This window comes from Scyliorhinus torazame, chromosome 3, assembly GCF_047496885.1.
Source record: "Scyliorhinus torazame isolate Kashiwa2021f chromosome 3, sScyTor2.1, whole genome shotgun sequence".
NCBI classification, from domain to species: Eukaryota; Metazoa; Chordata; class Chondrichthyes; order Carcharhiniformes; family Scyliorhinidae; genus Scyliorhinus; species Scyliorhinus torazame.
The window spans coordinates 234,300,187-234,322,289 of NC_092709.1; the positions used below are offsets into that span (position 1 = coordinate 234,300,187).

Consider the following 22,103-nt stretch of genomic DNA (forward strand, 5'->3'; position numbering starts at 1 on the left):
GATTGGAGTTCTGAATATGATCCAAAACAAATATCTGCTTAATTCCTGTAATCCGTAATATTTTATTTTATAAATGTTTTTTATTGGGTTTTTGAACCAAGTATATTTACAGTTATGTACACAGAATAAAATTTATCTATATAGAAGAGAAGCGAACTAAAGAAAAAAATAAAATCCTGGTGCGATATTGTGCACTAGCTCAACAACAGCAATTCTATACCGTTAGCAATATTATTTTAACACATAAGTAGGCACCTGTTTGTGTGTTGAAGGGGTGGGGTGGGGTGGGGAGGCATATATACATTTGGGTGCCAGAGAAACAATTACATTGGTTATGTCCAATACAAAGAGGGCAATACGAGATTGGATCTGGTGTTGGTGTTACTTGCTTCTCCCGGACGGTTTTCGTAGTCGTCTCCCGTTCACCTCCGGTTTTTCGTTCGTCCTGTCTCTCGCTCGCATTTTCCTTGCTCTCCGTGTGTTTTCCAAGTTTGTTATCGTTTCCCGTGCTCTCCTTCCGGCTATCATTCCCTTGCCCCCCCCCCCCCCCTTCTCTGGTTCCCTTCTATTGTTCCCTGTCTCCTCCCTCTTTCCCCCCATCCTCCTGCCCCCCTTCCCCCCTCCCTTTCTCCTGCGGTTCGCCTTTCTTTTCTCTTCGGTTTAGCTGTTCTTCGTGGTTGTGTAATCCGTAATATTAACGTACAACATTAGGTTTCCCCCATGGTTCACTGTAAAAATCTAAAACATTTGAGTTCCAAAATATTACGTGAAAACAATGGCCCATCAGCTGCTGTGGAACCTTACAGTGGCTATCCTTCATATGAGTTTTTTCATACGTCCAATCCTGCCACAATCAAATTGCATAACTGATTTGGCCTCACCTGACATGGTATAGAGTGCAATGATGGTTAATTTTGTTTACTCCCCACGAGCCTGGCGCAGCGCATCAGACTGTAAAATTTCAATTTTATTCTTTTTTTGCTGAGATGTGATTCAAACTGGGTAATCATTTGCTAAGTTCAAATTGTGGAAAAGGCTAATTTGCTAGCGAAGGGAACAGCATTCACATAAATACCACCTTCCATGATCCCAGGGTTTTCCAACCCCCCCCCCCCCCCCCAGTGAAATTGGTTAAGTCTCGCTTGGATTTACTGCTGACTGAAAATACATTCGCTGAGATGATTCTGTCTAGTTCTTGTGGGATAATCCAAAAGAAAATTACAGTTGTGCATTGTTACTGAGCTTTGCTTAATAATTGTGCAAGATTTGTAGCATGTGAGATCCATAAGTTAGAAATTATGAAACTGGTGTTCATGAGTACAATAAATTCAAATGTTCCATTTTAATAATTAATCCTGTGCAGCTTTTTAGTCGACAATTATTTGACAGGTTTTTTAAAAAATGTTAACTTTGATCTTCATCTGTAGCTGCCATAGATGATATATTAATTTCCACTTATATTGTAGGCTTTTTCCTTGATTTCAACTGCTACGTCACATGTAAAGTGATTTTATTTCTTGTCAGTGGAATTGAAATTGGTTCTTCTAGTAGAATGCAATTCCAAATTTGAGTCTGATTTTGATATTTGTACAATTAAATATTGGGCTTTTACACTTTTAAAATAAACTGCTGCAGTTCCAAGATCGTCTGCAGCATAACTTGGGCAAAAGTTGAAATAAATTTCTTAGTTTCAAGTAAAAATGATCTTGAGCAACTTTTAGAAAGCAAACTGCTAGCAGCGGACTCCCTATTGTTAAATTTAAATTATTTCACATCTTTGAAGAAAATCCCACGGCAGAGTCAAGTTATTGTATATTTACATTATATTAAACTCAACCCTGTCTAATCACTATTTTGCTTTTGAAAAATAACTCTTTGTTAGCTGGATGGCAATAATGGCCAATGTTGAATTGCCTTTGTTTAGGAAATAATGGTGGGTTCAGAATATCAAGCTGAAATTCCATCCAATCTGTGCAGATACCAAGATGATGATAAAGGTAAGGAACTGAAGTCCTGAAGTCAATTCTGGAGCTAATACTCCATGGTCATGTTTTTTTTTCTCTTTTAGTCACAATTATTTGTAGCCCTCTTCATTCTTGAATATTTATTTTTATTAAGGCATTTATAAATTAACATCAAACACAACCAAGATCAAAAGCAAAACAACAGAAAATCACATCACAACTAAATAAGTAACCAACAACCACAACTCGCCCTCACTGCCATCTCCCCCCCCCCCACCCCAACCGCCCTCTCTGCCTCCACCTTGTTCTCTCCAAAACCCCCTCCGCTCCCTGCTGACTTAGCTGCCCTGGAAGAAGTCAATGAATGGTTTCCTTCTCTGGGTGAACCTTTCCATCGACCCCCTTCAGGCAAATTTAATTTTCCCCAGCCTAAGGAAATCTGGGAGGTTGCTCACGCCCCCGGTTTCAGCGGCTCCGAGTTCCTCCACCCCAACAGGATCCATCTCCACGCTACCGGAGAGCCAAAGGCCAGAACATCGGCTTCTCTCACCCCTGAACTCTCGGGTATTCTTGAACATTTATTTCGCGAGATGGAATGGAATGGGTGTATTTGGTTAGCATCAGCTTTGGGAATCCCTTTAGTAATATTGCTTCATTGAATGGAATCTACATAAACTGAGCATTAACTATTATTTTCTCCTTGCCACCTCTTCAAGACATTGGCTCCCTGAAATGATTTACATAACCTAAATTGAGTATCCTGTGAATGAATGCAGTCAGAAAATAAATGTCAATAACTTGTTACATTTTGGGAAGTAATTCACAGTGAAGGTGTTCTGCTGACTGGCTTCCCATCTTTCACCATTAATAAACCTCGGCTCAGCCAATACTCTGCTCCTGTCTTCTAACTTGCACCAGGTCCTGTGCCTGTTCACCCATCACCACTGTGCTTACAGGCCTGCATCACTCTTTGGTCCTGGAATGCCTTTATTTGAATAATCTCATCCTCGTGTTTCAACTCACTCCATGGCTTTGTGCTCCCTTACCTGTAACCATGTCCAGATCTGGAATTTGCCAAGGAACTCTACAATCTTTCATTTCTGGCCTCTTGTCTATCTCCCACAGCCTTCACCCACCATTGGTGGTCATGCCTTCAGCTGTCTCTCTGTACGTTCTGGAATTCCCTCTCTAAATCTGTTCCCCATCTATCCTTTATGATTCCCCCCAAACTTTGTTTTTGGCCAAGTCTTTGGTCACCCTTCCTATTGCCTCCTCTGGCTTGGTGTTAGTTTTTTTCTGATTTACGCTCTTATGAACCAACTTGGGACATTTACATCATAAAAGATGCTATAATGATGTAAGTTGTTAGTATGTTTAAGGTATTCTTCCAGTTTCTAGCACTACTTTCCATAATGCCAACTGTACTGTTTACATGAGCAGCACGGTAGCACAGTGGTTAGCACAGTTGCTTCACAGCTCCAAGGTCCCAGGTTCGATTCCCGGCTTGGGATAGGGTGGTGGTGTGGGCTTACGTAGGGTGCTCTTTACAAGGGCCGGTGCAGACTCGATGGGCAGCCTTCTTCTGCACTGTGAATTCTACGATTTGATGGCATCTGTGTGTTTCTATTTGAAATGTATGAAAGATATTTTGCTGTGTATAATCTCCATTGCATTTGGAAGATTCAGTTTTAATTGCTTGTTAAATCTTATTTATGAAATATGATCATAAAATCTTTGCAGTGTATTCCTCATGCGCTGCAGATAATAGGGTGGCATCAATGCAGAAACATTAATTAGTGTATTCAGTAAGGAGGAAAATTTGTATAAAATCAAATTTCCAAAATCAAACCAATAAAATGCTGAAAAGTAAAATTGTAGAAGCGAGAATCTGCAAGGTTATTTGTGACAATTAAGTAAAAGCTGTTTAGAGCTTTCATCAAAATATATGTTGCCTTTTTAGTTGCATGATGTGTTGAAAATACTTGTTTCAATAAAGCTTATTGGTAGTTGCTGTAACCTGTACTTTATTTCTAGTCTATGAAAATGAGGATCAATTACTTTGGACTCCCTATTTGCTTCCTGAAAGTACGGTAAAGGAATTCTTGCATGAAGCAACTAAGAGATCTGCAGATGAGAAAGGTGTTGGTGGCATACCTGAAGGGACACATGTAAGGGACAATGAACAGGTGAATATTTGTTTAATTACAAATCTGATACATAATTGGTTAGAATTCTGTCATGCACTGCATCATTACTGTATTTCCTGTAATGGATTTTGGCCCAAACAAGGAAGCTTGGACACTTGCGAGCGGTGTGAGAGGGACCCAGCCAACCATGTACATATTTTTGGTCCTGTCCGAATTTGGAGAGGTTTTGGGGTTCTTCTTCAGCATCATGTCAGCGATCTTGGATTTGGAGCTCAGTTCCCTGAGGTCATATTTGGGGTGTTGGACCTGATGGAGCTGCAGGCGGGGCAGATGTTTCAGCCTTCGCCTTGCTGATTGCTCGCAGGCAGATCCTGTTGACCCTGCTCCTCAATGTGGCTGGGGTACCTGATGGAGTTTCTGTATGTTGAGAAGGTTAAGTTCATCTTGAGGAGGGGGGGGGGGGGGTTTGAGGGATTCCATGAGAGATGGAACCTGTTTATTCTTCACTTTGAGGCGTTGGTCACAGTTAGCTGCAGAAGTGGGGGTGGGGTTATTTTTCGAGTTATATATGTATTGGTTGGTAGAGTGAGGGGGGGGTCTGCTGTTATTTTTGCTTTGTATTGTTTTGTTTTACGTATAAAATGTTAAAAACCGAATAAAATATATTCTTCTCCACTCTTTCCCCCCAAAACAAAAGTTGTGTGGAAGTTCAAGATCTGCCCACACAGTACTGATTGTGCATGGTGACTGATGAACAGGAATGGGTCCTTTCAATTAGCATTTTATGTTAACTGTCTAAATTGAGCCCTCTTTTTATTTTTGGAAGGCATTTTTGAAGCTTCAAAGGTTGACTTATAAAAAGTTTTTTAAAAATTTTTATTTATGTATTTTTCACTATTTTATTTTTCCTTTTATGGGTGAGGTGCGTATGGTTGTTCTGTGTTACATCCACTGTTTGGGATGTGGGATTTATAAAATTTATTGTAAATTAAAATCTTTAATGAAAATATATATTTTTATAAAACAATGAAACTTGGGAACTTAATATTCTTGACTCCCAGAAAAGACAGGGAAGAGAAAGGGGGAATGAGGGTTGTTGGATGGTGGTCACGGTAATGATCTAAGATACTGTTGTGGCAGTGAAAAGAAATAATGCCCTTGAGGGTGAAAAGAAAGGACCTAATAGAATTAAAGAATAAAAGAGAAGCTATTACATACTGGGTGAATATTGTAAACTGTCAAAAAGTGGTAAGGAGATCGAGGAGCAATTTTCAGAAAGATGCAAGAACTGTGGTGTCATATTGAGGGACAAGATGGCGAAAACGTGTGTAGAGCAAAGACTGGAAGAATTCAGGGATCTATCTTGATTATGTTTCCAACCCAATGGGAAAGAAAACAGAGCTAGATGTGGTTCTGGAGATTTTGGTAAATGCTAAGCCAGGTTAAGGGCTCATTTCATTGAGTTGAAAAGATAAAACAGTAAATGAGCAATGGAAATGAAATGTAGGTGCAGTTTTGCATTTTGTAAGGAGACACAATATGAACTAAATAGTGGAATTTTAATGAGGTTGTGGGAACAGATCTGGAGTGCACCGACCTTTTGAATGTGGCAGGACAAATTGAGATGACTATTTAAAAATTAATGTGGTACCAGTAACTATAAATGGAGGAAAAGGTGTAGTTTAACCCCCCCCCCCGCCCCAAAACTAGGTGGAAACTAAAAAATTTAAATGTTCTAACCAAATCCCAAGGCTGCTTGAACACATCCAGTTTTATTGGAGGTGATATGGGATTGGGGTGTTGGGATGGGAGTAATCAATCCGCTCTGAGGAGGCAGATCGATCATTGAAACCTTTTGAAGGAGGTTGTATGCATCTGTTTCTGTTTTCAACCTGTATTGGCTGGGCTTCCCTGACCTTAAGAACCCAGCTGATAAAAGCAAAAGAGATCAACTGGATCCAACTGGATACCTCTTCACATAACAGAATTTAATTTAATGTTTCATTTAGTGACTAGCTTTTTAGGTAGCTCTTTAAATACTTTCTGCTTATGTGTACACTTATTGTGAATATGTGTGAGGTGAGCCAATCGCTTTAAGGAACTGAGTAATAGATGAATGAGCAGTGCTCACTGAAATTATTGGAGACTGAAAAAAAGAGGAAAATATAAAACAAAAACTTGACTCATTTAGTTATAAGCAGTAAAAATCGAGGATATTAATTATGAGGATTGTTTTAATGTGCCCCAGGTTTTGGGAGGGGGAGGAAGTGACACTCGTTGCTGAATAACAGAACTTTTGTTTCAATGAATTAAATCATCACTTTATTTCAATCTAAAATATTTACTTGTAAATTAAAATGAGATTTGAGATGTTAGAACACTATAGACACCGGTACATTTCCATCAGTTAACCACCTTCAGTTGCCAAGTAAAATATTCAACTTGTTTTGTATGTGGATTTAATACTCTTTTTTTTTTTAAAACTCTCTCCAGGCACTATATGAACTTGTAAAATGTAACTATGGTGTTAAGGAAGCAATCGGAAGTTACCACTCAAATGTAAAGGCTACACGAGGTAAGGCCCCAAGGAGTCTATAACTGTTGTGGCAACAGTTTTATATGGCAACAGTTTTATATGCATGTTGTAGTGCAGAGTGGTAGTAGATGCCCCAATTTCTTTCAATCACATGGCTGACCAGAAATATGTCCTGCTCTTGGCATTTGCAATATGTTGAAAGGGATTGGTACTCTACGCAGTTAGCCACTTTAAGAATGCGGCTTCCGGTGGCGCTCGGACGCGAGCGGTCGCTAAAGAGGGAGGCTCCTGCCGCGGACATTTTTTTCGGCGTTTTGGGGGGGGGGCGGTGGTTTCTTTTCTCAACCTTTTTTCGGACTTTGGAGCTCGAGCAATGAGCGGCAAAACAGAACCAGTTTAAAACTGGTGATAAACCCCCTGGGAGTGCGGGGCAGTCGAGCTCTTGAGGCGGGGCTGTTGGAGTGGCAGGGGCGGAGTCTGAGATGCCCAAGGCCATCGAGACAGCGGGCCCAAATCAGGAACGCGAGGCAGCCGAAACGGTGGGAAGACTATGAAGCAGCTGGAGCAGCAGGATTGAGGGCAAACTGAAGCAGCAGGACTGAGGACAGAGTGTGAAGCAGGTGGAGCAGCAGGACTGAAGGCAGAGTGTGAAGCAGGACGGAGGTCAGATATGGAGCAGCAGGAATGAGGGCAGACTGAAGCAGCAGGACTGAGGGCAGTGTGTGAAGCAGCAGGACTGAGGGCAGACTGGAGCAGCAGGACTGAGGGCAGATATCAAGCAGCTGGAGCAGCAGGACTGAGGGCAGACTGAAGCAGCTGGAGCAGCAGGACTGAGGGCAGACTGTGAAGTAGCTGGAGCAGCAGGACTGAGGGCAGACTGTGAAGCAGCTGGAGCAGCAGGACTGAGGGCAGACTGTGAAGCAGCTGGAGCAGCGGGACTGAGGGCAGATATGAAGCAGCTGGAGCAACTGGACTGAGGGCGGACTGAAGCAGCTGGAGTAGCAGGACTGAGGGCCGAGTGAAGCAGCTGGAGCAGCAGGACTGAGGACAAACTGAAGCAGCTGGAGCAGCAGGACTGAGGGCAGAGTGTGAAGCAGCTGGAGCAGCGGGACTGAGGGCAGACTGAAGCAGCAGGACTGAGGGCAGAGTGTGAAGCAGCTGGAGCAGCGGGACTGAGGGCAGACTGAAGCAGCAGGACTGAGGACAAACTGAAGCAGCTGGAGCAGCAAGACTGAGGACAGACTGAAGCAGCTGGAGCAGCAAGACTGAGGGCAGACTGTGAAGCAGCTGGAGCAGCAGGACTGAGGGCAGACTGAAGCAGCAGGACTGAGGGCAGAGTGTGAAGCAGCTGGAGCAGCAGGACTGAGGACAGACTGAAGCTGTTGGAGCAGCAGGACTGAGGGCAGACTGAAGCATTTGGAGCAGCAGGGCTGAGGGCAGACTGTGAAGCAGTTGGAGCAGCAGGACTGAGGGCAGATATGAAGCAGCTGGAGCAGCAGGACTGAGGGCAGACTGTGAAGCAGCTGGAGCAGCAGGACTGAGGGCAGAGTGTGGAGCAGCTGGAGCAGCAGGACTGAGGACAGACTGAAGCAGCTGGAATAGCAAGACTGAGGGCAGAGTGTGAAGCAGCTGGAGCAGCAGGACTGAGGGCAGACTGAAGCAGCAGGACTGAGGGCAGACTGTGAAGCAGCTGGAGCAGCATGACTGGGGACAGACTGAAGCTGTTGGAGCAGAGGACTGAGGGCAGACTGAAGCAGTTGGAGCAGCAGGGCTGAGGGCAGACTGAAGCAGTTGGAGCAGCAGGGCTGAGGGCAGACTGAAGCAGTTGGAGCAGCAGGGCTGAGGACAGACTGAAGCAGTTGGAGCAGAGGACTGAGGGCAGACTGAAGCAGTTGGAGCAGCAGGGCTGAGGGCGGGCTGTGAAGCAGTTGGAGCAGCAGGACTGAGGGCAGACTGTGAAGCAGCCGGAGCAGCAGGACTGAGGGCAGATATGGAGCAGCAGGACTGAGGGCAGATATGAAGCAGCAGGACTGAGGGCAGACTGTGAAGCAGCCGGAGCAGCAGGACTGAGGGCAGACTGTGAAGCAGCTGGTGCTGCAGGACTGAGGGCAGAGTGTGAAGCAGCTGGAGCAGCAGGACTGAGGACAGACTGAAGCAGTTGGAGCAGCAGGACTGAGGGCAGACTGCAGCAGTTGGAGCAGCAGGACTGAGGGCAGATATGAAGCAGCCGGAGCAGCAGGACTGAGGGCAGACTGTGAAGCAGCTGGAGCAGCAGGACTGAGGACAGACTGAAGCAGCCGGAGCAGCAGGACTGAGGGCAGAGTGTGGAGCAGCAGGACTGAGGGCAGACTGTGAAGCAGCCGGAGCAGCAGGACTGAGGGCAGAGTGTGAAGCAGCTGGAGCAGCAGGACTGAGGGCAGAGTGTGAAGCAGCCGGAGCAGCTGGACTGAGGGCAGAGTGTGAAGCAGCTGGAGCAGTGAGACTGAGGGCAGAGTGTGAAGCAGTTGGAGCAGCGGGACTGAGGGCAGTGTGTGAAGCAGCTGGAGCAACAGGACTGAGGGCGGACTGTGAAGCAGCTGGAGCAGCAGGACTGAGGGCAGAGTGTGAAGCAGCTGGAGCAGCAGGACTGAGGGCAGACTGAAGCAGTTGGAGCAGCAGGACTGAGGACAGACTGTGACGCAGCTGGAGCAGCAGGACTGAGGGCAGACTGTGAAGCAGCTGGAGCAGCAGGACTGAGGGCAGAGTGTGAAGCAGCTGGAGCAGCAGGACTGAGGGCAGACTGAAGCAGTTGGAGCAGCAGGACTGAGGACAGACTGAAGCAGTTGGAGCAGCAGGTCTGAGGGCAGACTGAAGCAGTTGGAGCAGCAGGACTGAGGGCAGATATGAAGCAGCCGGAGCAGCAGGACTGAGGGCAGACTGTGAAGCAGCTGGAACAGCAGGACTGAGGGCAGAGTGTGAAGCAGCCGGAGCAGCAGGACTGAGGGCAGAGTGTGAAGCAGCTGGAGCAGCAGGACTGAGGGCAGAGTGTGAAGCTGCCGGAGCAGCTGGACTGAGGGCAGAGTGTGAAGCAGCTGGAGCAGTGAGACTGAGGGCAGATATGAAGCAGCTGGAGCTGCAGGAGTGAGGGCAGAGTGTGAAGCAGCTGGAGCAGCAGGAGTGAGGGCAGAGTGTGAAGCAGCTGGAGCAGCAGGACTGAGGGCAGACTGTGAAGCAGCTGGAGCAGCAGGACTGAGGGCAGAGTGTGGAGCAGCTGGAGCAGCAGGACTGAGGGCAGACTGTGAAGCAGCCGGAGCAGCAGGACTGAGGGCAGAATGTGAAGCAGCTGGTGCAGCAGGACTGAGGGCAGACTGTGAAGCAGCCGGAGCAGCGGGTCTGAGGGCAGACTGAAGCAGTTGGAGCAGCAGGACTGAGGGCAGAGTGTGAAGCAGCTGGAGCAGCAGGACTGAGGGCAGACTGTGAAGCAGCTGGAGCAGCAGGACTGAGGGCAGACTGAAGCAGTTGGAGCAGCACGACTGAGGGCAGAGTGTGAAGCAGCTGGAGCAGCAGGACTGAGGGCAGAGTGTGAAGCAGCTGGAGCTGCAGGACTGAGGGCAGACTGAAGCAGCTGGAGCAGCAGGACTGAGGGCAGAGTGTGAAGCAGCCGGAGCAGCAGGACTGAGGGCAGAGTGTGAAGCAGTTGGAGCAGCGGGACTGAGGGCAGAATGGAAGCAGCTGGAGCAGCAGGACTGAGGGCAGAGTGTGAAGCAGCTGGAGCAGCAGGACTGAGGGCAGACTGTGAAGCAGCTGGAGCAGCAGGACTGAGGGCAGACTGTGAAGCAGCTGGAGCAGCATGACTGAGGGCAGACTGAAGCAGTTGGAGCAGCAGGACTGAGGGCAGGTATGAAGCAGCCGGAGCAGCAGGACTGAGGGCAGAGTGTGAAGCAGCTGGAGCAGCAGGACTGAGGGCAGAGTGTGAAGCAGCTGGAGCAGCAAGACTGAGGGCAGACTGTGAAGCAGCCGGAGCAGCAGGACTGAGGGCAGAGTGTGAAGCAGCTGGAGCAGCAGGACTGAGGGCAGAGTGTGAAGCAGCCGGAGCAGCAGGACTGAGGGCAGACTGTGAAGCAGCTGGAGCAGCAGGACTGAGAGCAGAGTGTGAAGCAGCCGGAGCAGCAGGACTGAGGGCAGAGTGTGAAGCAGCCGGAGCAGCAGGACTGAGGGCAGACTGTGAAGCAGCTGGAGCAGCAGGACTGAGGGCAGACTGTGAAGCAGCTGGAGCAGCAGGACTGAGGGCAGAGTGTGAAGCAGCTGGAGCAGCAGGACTGAGGGCAGAGTGTGGAGCAGTGGGACTGAGGGCAGACTGTGAAGCAGCAGGACTGAGGGCAGAGTGTGAAGCAGCCGGAGCAGCAGGACTGAGGGCAGAGTGTGGAGCAGTGGGACTGAGGGCAGAGTGTGAAGCAGCTGGAGAAGTGAGACTGAGGTTCGTGCTTGAAGTAACCGGAGTGGTGGGTGGGGGCTGGACTGGGCCGAGAACATGAGTCAGCCGGAGCAGCGGGGCTGGGTCCAGAACAGAAGGCAGCCGAAACTGCGGAGCTGGGTCCAGAGCACGATGTAGTCAGAGTGGCGGGGTTGGGTCCAGTGCACCAGGCAGCAGAAGTGGTGGTGTTCAGCCCAGAACACGACGCAGCTGAAGGCGGCATGTAGAGGGATCGTCGCACGTTGGGAGGCTCCTGCTTGATGTGTATATATATTTATTTTTTTCCGGAATTTTTAATGCCCGATCCTGGGGGCAATTAATGAAGGATTAGAAAGCTGTAAAGAAGGTGAAAGATATCCCAAATCCAGAGGAAAACAGCAGCGAGGAAGGGACAGAATGTGAGCTTGCCGTCTAGCGTGAGGACCAGCCCGGGGGCTGGCGAGAGGCGGAGGCCGGGCCGCTGGGTGCAGCCGCACTGCTTACAGCAGTTGCAAAACATATGGAGGTGATGAGAAAGGAGATGGCGGTGGCACTGAAGGCGTTGGCAGATGAGGCTATTGCACCGGTTGCAAAGGTGTCGGCCGAGGTGAGTGAACAGAGTGAGAAGATTAAGGGAGTGGAGGAGGCCATGTCGCGACACAGCGATCAGCTCCACTCGATGGGGGCCGAGCTGCAGAGGGTGGTTGAGGCCAATAAGGGGCTGCAAGCAAAGCTGGAAGATATGGAGAATTACCCAAGACGACAAAACTTGAGGATTGTTGGCCTGCCCGAGGGGCTGGAGGGCCCGAGGCCGACAGAGTACTTTGCCAAGATGTTGGCAGAACTGATGGGGGAGAGAAGAACCTTCTTGGTATAAATTGGACCAAGCTCATCGGTCGCTGAGGCCTAAGCCTCAGTTGAACGAGCCGCCAAGGGTTGTGATTATCTGTTTTCACACATATCACATGAATGAGAAGGTATTGAACTGGGCAAAAAAGAAGCGTGAGGTACAGTGGGCTGGTGCCGAGGTTCGTATCTATCAGGACTTGACGGTGGAACTGGCAAAGCGGCGAGCGGTTTTCGGCCGAGTGAAGGTGACATTGTGCGACAGTTTAGTACTGTTTGGAGTGGTATATCCAGCAAAGTTAAGGGTGACCTACAACTCCAGAGACTTTTATTTTGAGATGATGGAGGCGGCGGAGGCATTTATGAAGGCAGAAGGCTTGGGACGGAAGTGAAGAGTAGGAGAATGTATATATGTAGCTTTGAATAATGTTCTTACGTCATACTGTTATAGAGGTTAAAAGGTTTTTTTGTTGCTGTTCTTTGTAGCGAAGATTTTCCATGAAAAGTATATGTTTGATTGTAGAGCAGAATGGTGGCGCAGTGGTTAGCACTGCAGCCTCACGGCACCGAGGTCCCAGGTTCGATTCATGGGTCACTGTCCGTGTGGAGTTTGCACATTCTCCCCGTGTTTGAGTGGGTTTCGCCCCCATAACCCAAAAGATGTGCAGGGTAGGTGGATTGGCCATGCTAAATTGCCCCTTAATTGGGAAAATTGAATTGGGTACTCTAAATTTATAAAAAATAATAAAATAAAATGTTTGATTGGTGGAAATGAGAGGAGTGGACCCTTGGAGTTTCTTGCACCCGGGGGAGCGGCAGTACTCTTTGTTCTCTTCAGTTCATAAGGCCTATTCGCGGTAGACTTTTCTTTTGTGGTGGGGAAGTCACTGTTGGCTGGGATCAAGAGGTCAGAATATTCGGCAATTGATGTCGGACCATGCACCACACTGGGTTGATATGGCGTTGGAGAAGGGAATAGTGCAGAGGCAGGAGTGGAGATTGGATGTCGGGCTGTTGGGGGACTGAGGGTTTGTGATGAGATCGGAGAAGTGATTGAGGAATATGTATGGTTTAATTGTACGGGTGAGGTCTCGCAGGCGGTGGTATGGGAACCTTGAAGGCAGTGGTGAGGGGGGAGGTGATCTTGTTTAAGGCAAAGGAGGAGAGGGTGGAGTGGCAAAGGTGACTAGATGAGATGTTGGATGTGGACAGGAGGTATGCAAAGGATATGGATCCAACATTTTTTTTGGAAAAGAGGTTGGAGTTGCAGGCGAGTTTTGATCGACTATCCACAAGGAAGGTGGTGCGCCAATTGAGGCGGGCGAGGGGAGCAGTCTATGAGTGGAGAGAAGGTGGCTGAGAGGTGGCAAATGGAGTTTAATGTAGAGAAGTGTGAGGTGATTCACTTTGGAAGGAATAACAGGAATGCGGAATATTTGGCTAATGGTAAAGTTCTTGAAAGTGTGGATGAGCAGAGGGATCTAGGTGTCCATGTGCATAGATCCCTGAAAGTTGCCACCCAGGTTGATAGGGTTGTGAAGAAGGCCTATGGAGTGTTGGCCTTTATTGGTAGAGGGATTGAGTTCCGGAGTCGGGAGGTCATGTTGCAGCTGTACAGAACTCTGGTACGGCCGCATTTGGAGTATTGCGTACAGTTCTGGTCACCGCATTATAGGAAGGACGTGGAGGCTTTGGAGCGGGTGCAGAGGAGATTTACCAGGATGTTGCCTGGTATGGAGGGAAAATCTTATGAGGAAAGGCTGATGGACTTGAGGTTGTTTTCGTTAGAGAGAAGAAGGTTAAGAGGAGACTTAATAGAGGCATACAAAATGATCAGGGGGTTGGATAGGGTGGACAGTGAGAGCCTTCTCCCGCGGATGGATATGGCTGGCACGAGGGGACATAACTTTAAACTGAGGGGTAATAGATATAGGACAGAGGCCAGAGGTAGGTTCTTTACGCAAAGAGTAGTGAGGCCGTGGAATGCCCTACCTGCTACAGTAGTGAATTCGCCAACATTGAGGGCATTTAAAAGTTTATTGGATAAACATATGGATGATAATGGCATAGTGTAGGTTAGATGGCTTTTGTTTCGGTGCAACATCGTGGGCCGAAGGGCCTGTACTGCGCTGTATTGTTCTATGTTCTATGTTCTAAGGTGAGGCGCATGCTAGCTAGTAGGGAGGCGGCGGCAATGGAAATTGTTCAGGTTCGGGATGGGACAGGGAAGTTGGTGGTGGCTCCGGACAAGATTAATAGGCATTTTGAGGAGTTCTATGAGAGGTTGTATAGGTCGGAACCACCGGGGGAAGATCAGCGAATGCTGGAATTCCTGGATGGTTTGTAATATCCGAGGTTGGGGGAGAAGGATAGGACCACATTGGAGGAGGTGATAGGGGAGCAGGAGATAAAAGATGCGATTGGGCGGATGCAGTTGGGGAAGATAGCAGGGCAGGATGGGTTTTCCGTGGCATACTATAAAAAAATTTAGGGATAAGCTGGCGCCGCTGATAGTGGGGATGTTGAGGAGGCGATAGGGAAGTGGGTGTTGCCACTTTGAGGCAGGCATCGACCTCCTTGTTGCTCAAGAAGGATGAGGATCCAATCGAGTGTGGGTCGTATAGGTCCACATCACTCCTAAATGTAGATGCAAAGATGTTGGCGGGTAGGTTGGAGGAGTGCCTCCAGAAAATGATAGGGGAAGACCAGACGAAGTTTGTAAGAGGGATGCACCTTTTTTTCAAACATGAGAAGGGTTCTGAATGTTGTTATGGCACCGGCGGAGGGGAAGGAAACAGAGGTAGTAGTGGTGCTGGACGCCGAGAAGGCATTTGACTGGATAGAGTTGGAGGTATTTGATGGCGGTTTTGGAGCGGTTTGGGATTGGGCTGCGATTTGTGGATTGGGTAAAATTACTTTACAGGGAGCCGAGGGTGAGTGTCCTCATGAATAATATGAATTCTGAGTATTTTGCTCTACACTGAGGGACCAGGCAGGGGTGTCCTACGTTCCCCCCTGTTTGCGCTTGCGCTTGCGATTGAGCCTTTGGCCATCGTGTTGAGAAGTTTGGGGGTGAGGAGGGTGATAGTGCGGTTGGGGGGGGGGAGGATGTGGAGCGGAGAATGTGGAGCATAGGGTATCTTTGTACGCAGACGACTTGCTATTGTATGTGTCGGAACCAAGTGTGTCGATGGGTGGTATATTGGAGCTGCTTAGAGTGTTTGGGTCTTTTCCAGGGTGTAAACTAAATTTGGACAAAAGCGAATATTTTATAGTGTCCCGGCCTGGGATGGGGGGGGTTGCCATTCCATAGGGTGGTAACTTTAGATACCTGGGGGTGCAGGTGGCATGAGATTGGGGGGAGCTCCGTAGATATATCATCACTAGTTTAGTGGGGGGAGTGAAGGGGGATTTAGCAAGATGGGATTGTCTTCCTCTATCGATGGCAAGTCTGGTGCAGGCAATTAAGATTAATGTTTTGGCCTGGTTTTTGTTCATTTTTCAGTGCCTGCCGATCTTTTTACCAAAGGCGTTGTTAAGGAAGTAGCAAAGAGGATTACCTCGTTTATTTGGGGGTGGGTGTAAGGTGGCTAGGATTAAGAAGGTTCTGTTGCAAAGAGGATGGCAGTCTGGTCTCCCAAATGTATTGTATTATTACTGGGCGGCGAATGCTGAGAAGTTGTGCGGCTAGGTTAGATTGGGGAGTCCCAGTGGGTTAGAATGGAGGAGAGTCTATGCAGGAGGTTGGGTTGAGGGCGTTGGCAACAGCGCCACTCATGATCAGGGAAATACTCAGTGTCCGATGGTAGTGGCGACGCTGCAGATCTGGAGGCTGTTGCGCCAGCACTTTGAATTGTGGGCGGGGTCAAGGGAAATGTTGATTTGAGGGAATCAGAAATTTGAACCAGGTAGATGGGATGGGAATTTTCAGAGATGGGAGGAGAGGGGAGTTAGGGTATTAAAGGTTTTGTTTCTGGGAGGCCGGTTTGCGAAGTTGGAGGAGCTGGGGTGGGGGTTGAGGGCAGGTGAATGTGTCAACTTCATGCGTGAGGTTTGTGAATGGTGTGCTTTCCCCCCCCCCCCCCCCCGCAAATCACGTTCATATGTTTTGGTCCTGCCCAAAACTGGAGGGATATTGGATGGAGGTCTTTAGAGTAATCTCAAAGGTAGTGCATGTGAGACTCTAATCCGGTCCCCTAGAAGCCATATTCCTGGTGTCGGACCGGCCAGGGTTGGAAGCGGGTGTGGAGGCAGATGCCTTAGCCTTCGCCTCACTGATTGCCCGAAGGTGGATTCTGTTGGGGTGGAGGTCAGCTTCTCCGCCCTGTGCCGCGGCATGGCTGGGGGACTTGCTGGAATTCTTAACACTCAAGAAAGTAAAGTTCGAGTTGAGGGAGAGGATGGAAGGGTTCTACAACTCATGGGCCTTGTTCATCTTACATTTTCATGAATTGGATGACATTAAACATTAGTTGGAGGGGGGTTGGACTGTATAAATTAATGATGATTCTTTTTCATTGGTATTTTGTATTCAAAATGTTGGGAGCTGTTTGAGGCTGGGTGGTACGAGGCGATTGTTGTCTGGGGGGTTGCCATTGTATTTGTTATTGTTAATTATTTGTTGTAAATATGCTAAATGTGAAAAAGGAGAAGAATAAAATTGTTTATTTAAAAAAAAGAATGCAATTTCCTTGGCCGTAAAGTCCTGAATAGGACTTGAACCTGGAGCTTCTGGCTTAGAAACAGGGACACTACCGTCTATACCACAAAACCTCCTAAATAGATCTTGAGAAGCTAAACTATTTATGGAATGTTACATTTCTCAAATTTTTTTAAGCCCATATTTTAAAAATATTATAAAGCTTGCCAATAATATTATAGCTTCATCTTAATCAAATCATTTTAATGTCATTATCTGAAAATTTTAATTAAAATTGATGTTGCTTGAACTTCCTGGTTTGCCAGTTTGTGAGGATAATTCAATGGAAAGCTTACTCTGCTTGTTGATATCATTGCTGTTGGATGCCTTGGAGATTTTCTTGCCTTGGTACCAGTTTGAAACTTTTGTTGGGAAAGGAACATCTATACACCAGAGATTGCTGTATCTTTGTGGCCAGCTTTCTCCGCAGTCAGTGGCAAGTGCTATTTTAAAAAAAATCCAATTATGGGATGTGGGCGTGGCTGGTTAGGCCAGCGTTTATTGCCCATCCCCGGTTGCCCTTCAGAAGGTGGTGGTGTGTTACCGCCTTGAGCCACTGCAGTCCCTGAGGTGCATGTACACCCACTGTGCTGTTAGGGAGGGAGTTCAGGATTCTTCCCCAGTGACGGTGAAGGAACGGTGATATAGTTCCAAGTCAGGATGGTGAGTGACTTGGAGGAGAACCTCCAGGTGGTGGGGCTCCCAGGTATCTGCTGCTCTTGTCCTTCTAGATGGTGTTGATCATGGGTTTGGAAGATGCTGTCTAAGGAACCTTGGTGAGTTGCTGCAGTGCATCTTGTAGATAGTAAACATGGCTGCCACTGTTCATCGGTGGTGGAGGGTTTGAATGTTTGTGAAAGGGGGAGTAATCAAGCAGGCTGCCTAGTCCAGGATGGTGTCAAGCTTCTCGAGTATTGTTGGAGCTGCACTCATCCAGGCAAGTGTTCCATTACACTCCTCCTGTGTCTTGTGGATGGTGGACAGGCATTTGGGGGGTCAGGAGGTGAGTTACTTGCCGTAGGATTCCTAGCCTTTGACCTGCCCCAGTACCGACAGCATTAATATGGCTGGTACAGTTTCTGATCAGTGGTAAACCCCAGGGTGATTGTGGGGGATTGCTTCTGTTGATGACAAAACCCAGCCTGATAGTGATATACTTGGATCTTAAGTATGCAACACTTGCAGGATTTTAGGTTCGGTGATCCTAATTTCAGTTTGCTCAATCCACAGATGAGGGGTCTGCTTGGACGGAAGAGGAGTGCAGAAACTTTGAACTTGCACTTCGACTCTATGGTAAAGATTTTCATCTAATACAGGCAAATAAGGTAAATGGTTATGTGATACATATTTTATGTAAAGCTTAAATTATAGTTTTAAGATGATTCATTTTTGAGTGGAACTGGGAAGCACTCATAAAATGTTTTTAAAATTAATTCTTGGGGTGTCTACATTGCTGTCTATTCCTGCTTGAAATGGTGGTTAAAGTATTGGCATTCATATACCTGATAAGCAATTATGGATGTTGGCAGCATTTGTATTGTTTATGATGGTGTGACCAGTGTAGTTGTAGTCTGAAGCATGTATAATGAACTAGGTGCCATTCCTTGTCCTGCTGAATTTAATGAGACATCTGCAAATCTTTCATCCCATTGATATTTGTTTTGCTTGAAACTGTTGAAGTACAGTAAATAGTGTTGGATAGGACCTGTTCACAATCGTTGTCGGGCTCTGTTCTCATCACTATTAATGCAGGTTTTCGACTTGCAGAATAGGGGTATTTCTTTAATTTACCATAGATACATATCCCCTTTATCCAGTGTAACTTCCATTGTTTTGTAAACCTAATGAACAGTGTGACCAAAGGATAGTGGTGAAAATTTAATGTGTATATTTACTGTCTTACTGGAAGGTGTACTGATATGGCTGCCTGAAAGATGGTCAGGGTCATTCTCAATTCATGACTGCATAATTGCCAGTGTGACATGGTATGGTGCCTCATCAAATGCCTTTCCTGTCACTGATGGCACCAAGCAAGACTGTGTAATGATCTCCATCCTGTTTGTGATCTATTTTTCAACCATGCTCTTGAATGCACTCAAAAGATCTTGATATGGTATAAATTCATCTCGGGCCACATGGCTAACTCTTATTGCAAAGGCTCAATGCTCACAGAAAAATCACAGAACTAAATAAACTATTGCTTACCTATTTCTCTGCTTTTATTGATAAGAGACTTGGTGTACTGGTAAATGTCACTACTAGTAATCCAGAGGTCCAGGCTAATGATCTGGGTTCGATGCGGGTACAAATCCCACCAGGGCCACTAGTGGAATTCAAAATTAAATTAATAAAAATCTGGAGTTCAAAGCTAGTCTCAGCCATGGTGACTGTGCAACAATCATCAATTGTTGTAAAAACACATCTGGTTCACTAATGTCCTTTAGAAAAGGAAATTGGCCATCCTTGCCTGATCTGGCCTACATATGACTCCAAACCAAGAGTAGCTGGAATAGGCAGTAAATGCTGGCCTTGCAAGCAGCACCCATGGAATACAAAACAAGACTCCACCGGATGCCCAACTGCTTCTTGATTGCTTTGCCCTTGCAACAAGTCTGCAAAAGATGAGAGATTTGTACCAACCTGCCCCTGGCCACAAAATCCATGGCCCCACAGTTACAATCAGCAATGCATCCTTCAACTCTGTTCCTAAGTTCTGCTATCTTGGCAGCCTCACTGCAACAATACCAATACCATGTTAATTAATGAATTTGGTCATCTGGCAAGAACAAGCTCAACAGTCGGTAAGCCCACTCACAGGCTTTGGAGAGAATATGGAGTTTGTCTCAAAACAACAATCAGAGTGTACCAGGCAGTAGTTCTTCTCCCATCACGTCTTTCAATTCTTCATGGCTATAAGCATGAACAACCTTAGCAGTGTCACATGAAGCAACCAGATGCTTTCCACCTTTGTTGCTGCTTAAGATCTATCTGCAACATCAGGACAAAATCCCTATTGCCAATGTTCTTGCAACGTGCCACATACCTGATATCAAGTGCATGCTTGTCAGTGCTCTGCTTCGCTTGGTTAGCCATGTTTGCATAGATGATTCCCACATATCTAAGGTGGTATTCTACAGCCAGCAGAGCACAGCAACCCACACCAAAACATATTGCAAACGTAGGTTTAATGCTTCATCCACAAGACGCCACCTCCGACAGCACAGCATTCGCTTGAACTGCACTGGAGGGTCAGTGTTCTGCTCTAGATGTGAAGTGGAACTTGAACCCACTACCTGAAAGGCAAGAATGTACCATCTAAGCAATGGCTGAAACAGACATAATTCGATGCAAGTGAAGAAAACTGATATAGGTGGTTCTATATGCCACATATTCGGGGAAGCAACCTTTCATCAACTAATAGATTTGTATATTTTTTTGTTTTAAGTATGTAGGTTAATCTGGAGTACCTTGTTCTGAAGGCTTCTTTGGTTCAATCTATAGGTCAAGAGTCGATCTGTGGGGGAATGTGTAGCTTTCTACTATATGTGGAAGAAATCTGAAAGATACGACTACTTTGCACAGCAAACCAGGTTTGGGAAGAAGAGATACAATCTCCATCCTGGAGTTACGTAAGTAGATAACTGTAAGAGTACTGTAAGTAAATATAAAAATAGAAAATGCTAGATAAACTCAGCAGGTATGGCAGCATCTGTGGAGAGAACAAGAGTTAACATTTCAAGTCCATATGACCTTTCTAAATAGATAGCAGCTGTTCATGCTGCTAGAGCTGGAGGAGCTATCTTAACTTGGAGCTAGATGGTGTTGAGGGTCTGAAAATAATATCAGTACACCAGTTCTGAGGTCACCCGTGTTAATTCACCATCATTTTGCTACACATGAACATAAGAAATGGGCGCAGGCGTATACCATAAGGCTCCTTGAGCTTGTTCCACACGGTTCAACCATAGAATCTCTACTGTGCATGAGGAGGCCATTTAGCCCACCGAGTCTGCACCCACCCTGCGAAAGACCACCCTCCCTGAGCCCAAACCCTTGTAACCCCCACCAAGCCTTTGGACACTTCGGGGAAATTTAGCATGGCCAATCCACCTAACCTGCACATCTTTGGACTGTGGGAGGAAACGAGCACGAGGAGGAAACCCACGCACACACGGGGAGAATGTGCAAGCTCCACACACACAGTTACCTGAGATCAGAATCGAACCCAGGTCTCTGGCGCAGTGAGCCAGCAATACCAAGCACTGCCACCAGGCCACCCCATTGCGATGCTGACTGTGAGGCCATCTGTTCCCAGATTGCTTCATTACGATGCTAATTGTGAGGACTCCATTCCCTGAATGTTTCACTGCAACACTGATTGCGAGGACACCGTTCCCAGATCATGGCTTACTTACTGCCCTAACTCCACTTTCCTGCCCGCTGTGCATATCACTTAATTCCCCAAGTCTAGAGATACAAAATTGGTTAATCTCAGCCTTTAATATGCTCAATGACAGTGCATCCTCGATCCTCTTATTTAGACAAGTCCAAAAATGTACAATTCTCTGAATGAAGAAATTTCTTCTTATTTCAGTCCTATAAGATCGACCCTGTCCTTATCCTAAGATCGTGCCCCCCCCATCCCATCCCATTTTTGGGATTCTCTAGCCAGGGAAAACAACTTATGTATAAAAGCAAAAACTGCGGATGCTGGAAATCTGAAATAAAATTAGATAATGCTAGGAAAACTTGAGGTCTAGCAGCACACGGTAGCGCAGTGGGTAACACCGTTGCTTCACCGCTCCAGGGTCCTTGGTTCGATTCCCGGCTTGGGTCACTGTCTGTGTGGAGTCTGCACGTTCTCCCTGTGTCTGCGTGGGTTTCCTCCGGGTGCTCCGGTTTCCTCCCAGAAGTCCCGAAAGATGTGCTGTTAGGTGAATTGAATATTCTGAATTTTCCCTCTGTGTACCCGAACAGGCGCCAGAATGTGGAGACGAGGGCTTTTGAGAGTAATGTACGCCTACTTGTGACAATAAATATTATTATTATTATCTGTGCAAAATATTTTGAGTCCAATAGAGCTCCTCTTCGGAACCACTACAGCTCTGTTGAGACTTTCTAGCACTTTCTGTTTTTATTTATGCCATAGATTAACACCTAATCTGAGCACAATGCAGCACTCAGTTCTGCGTTAAGAAAGGAGAAAGCACTAACCAGGGTATATAGACCTGTTGCCCTGATATCGGTATTATAAAAGATGTTGCACTGGGCACATAAAAAATGTTCGGATTCAGCATGAAATGGAAATCATGTTTGACAAACCTATTGGGAGTTTTTTGAGGATATAACTTGCAGAATACACAAGGGAGAACCAGTGGATGTTGTGTATTTGGATTTTCAGAAAACTACTGATAAGGTCCCACAAACGGTCAGTAAGCAGAATTAGAGCATATGGAATCGGAGTTATATATTGGGGTGG

The 22,103-nt window shown here is 46.8% G+C and overlaps 1 protein-coding gene across 5 annotated transcripts in view; it reads left to right on the top strand.

Annotated features, from left to right (window-relative positions):
* The window catches only part of LOC140408991 (mesoderm induction early response protein 3-like), a 73,514-nt gene that overhangs the window by 41,367 nt on the left and 10,044 nt on the right, over positions 1–22,103 (top strand). For all 5 annotated transcript variants that reach the window (XM_072496998.1, XM_072496996.1, XM_072496999.1 and 2 more), the window contains 5 exons: positions 1,925–1,997; positions 3,999–4,150; positions 6,605–6,686; positions 17,855–17,949; positions 20,126–20,253. In XM_072496998.1, the coding sequence (XP_072353099.1) occupies positions 1,925–1,997; positions 3,999–4,150; positions 6,605–6,686; positions 17,855–17,949; positions 20,126–20,253 (530 nt within the window). The remainder of the gene's footprint in view (positions 1–1,924; positions 1,998–3,998; positions 4,151–6,604; positions 6,687–17,854; positions 17,950–20,125; positions 20,254–22,103) is intronic.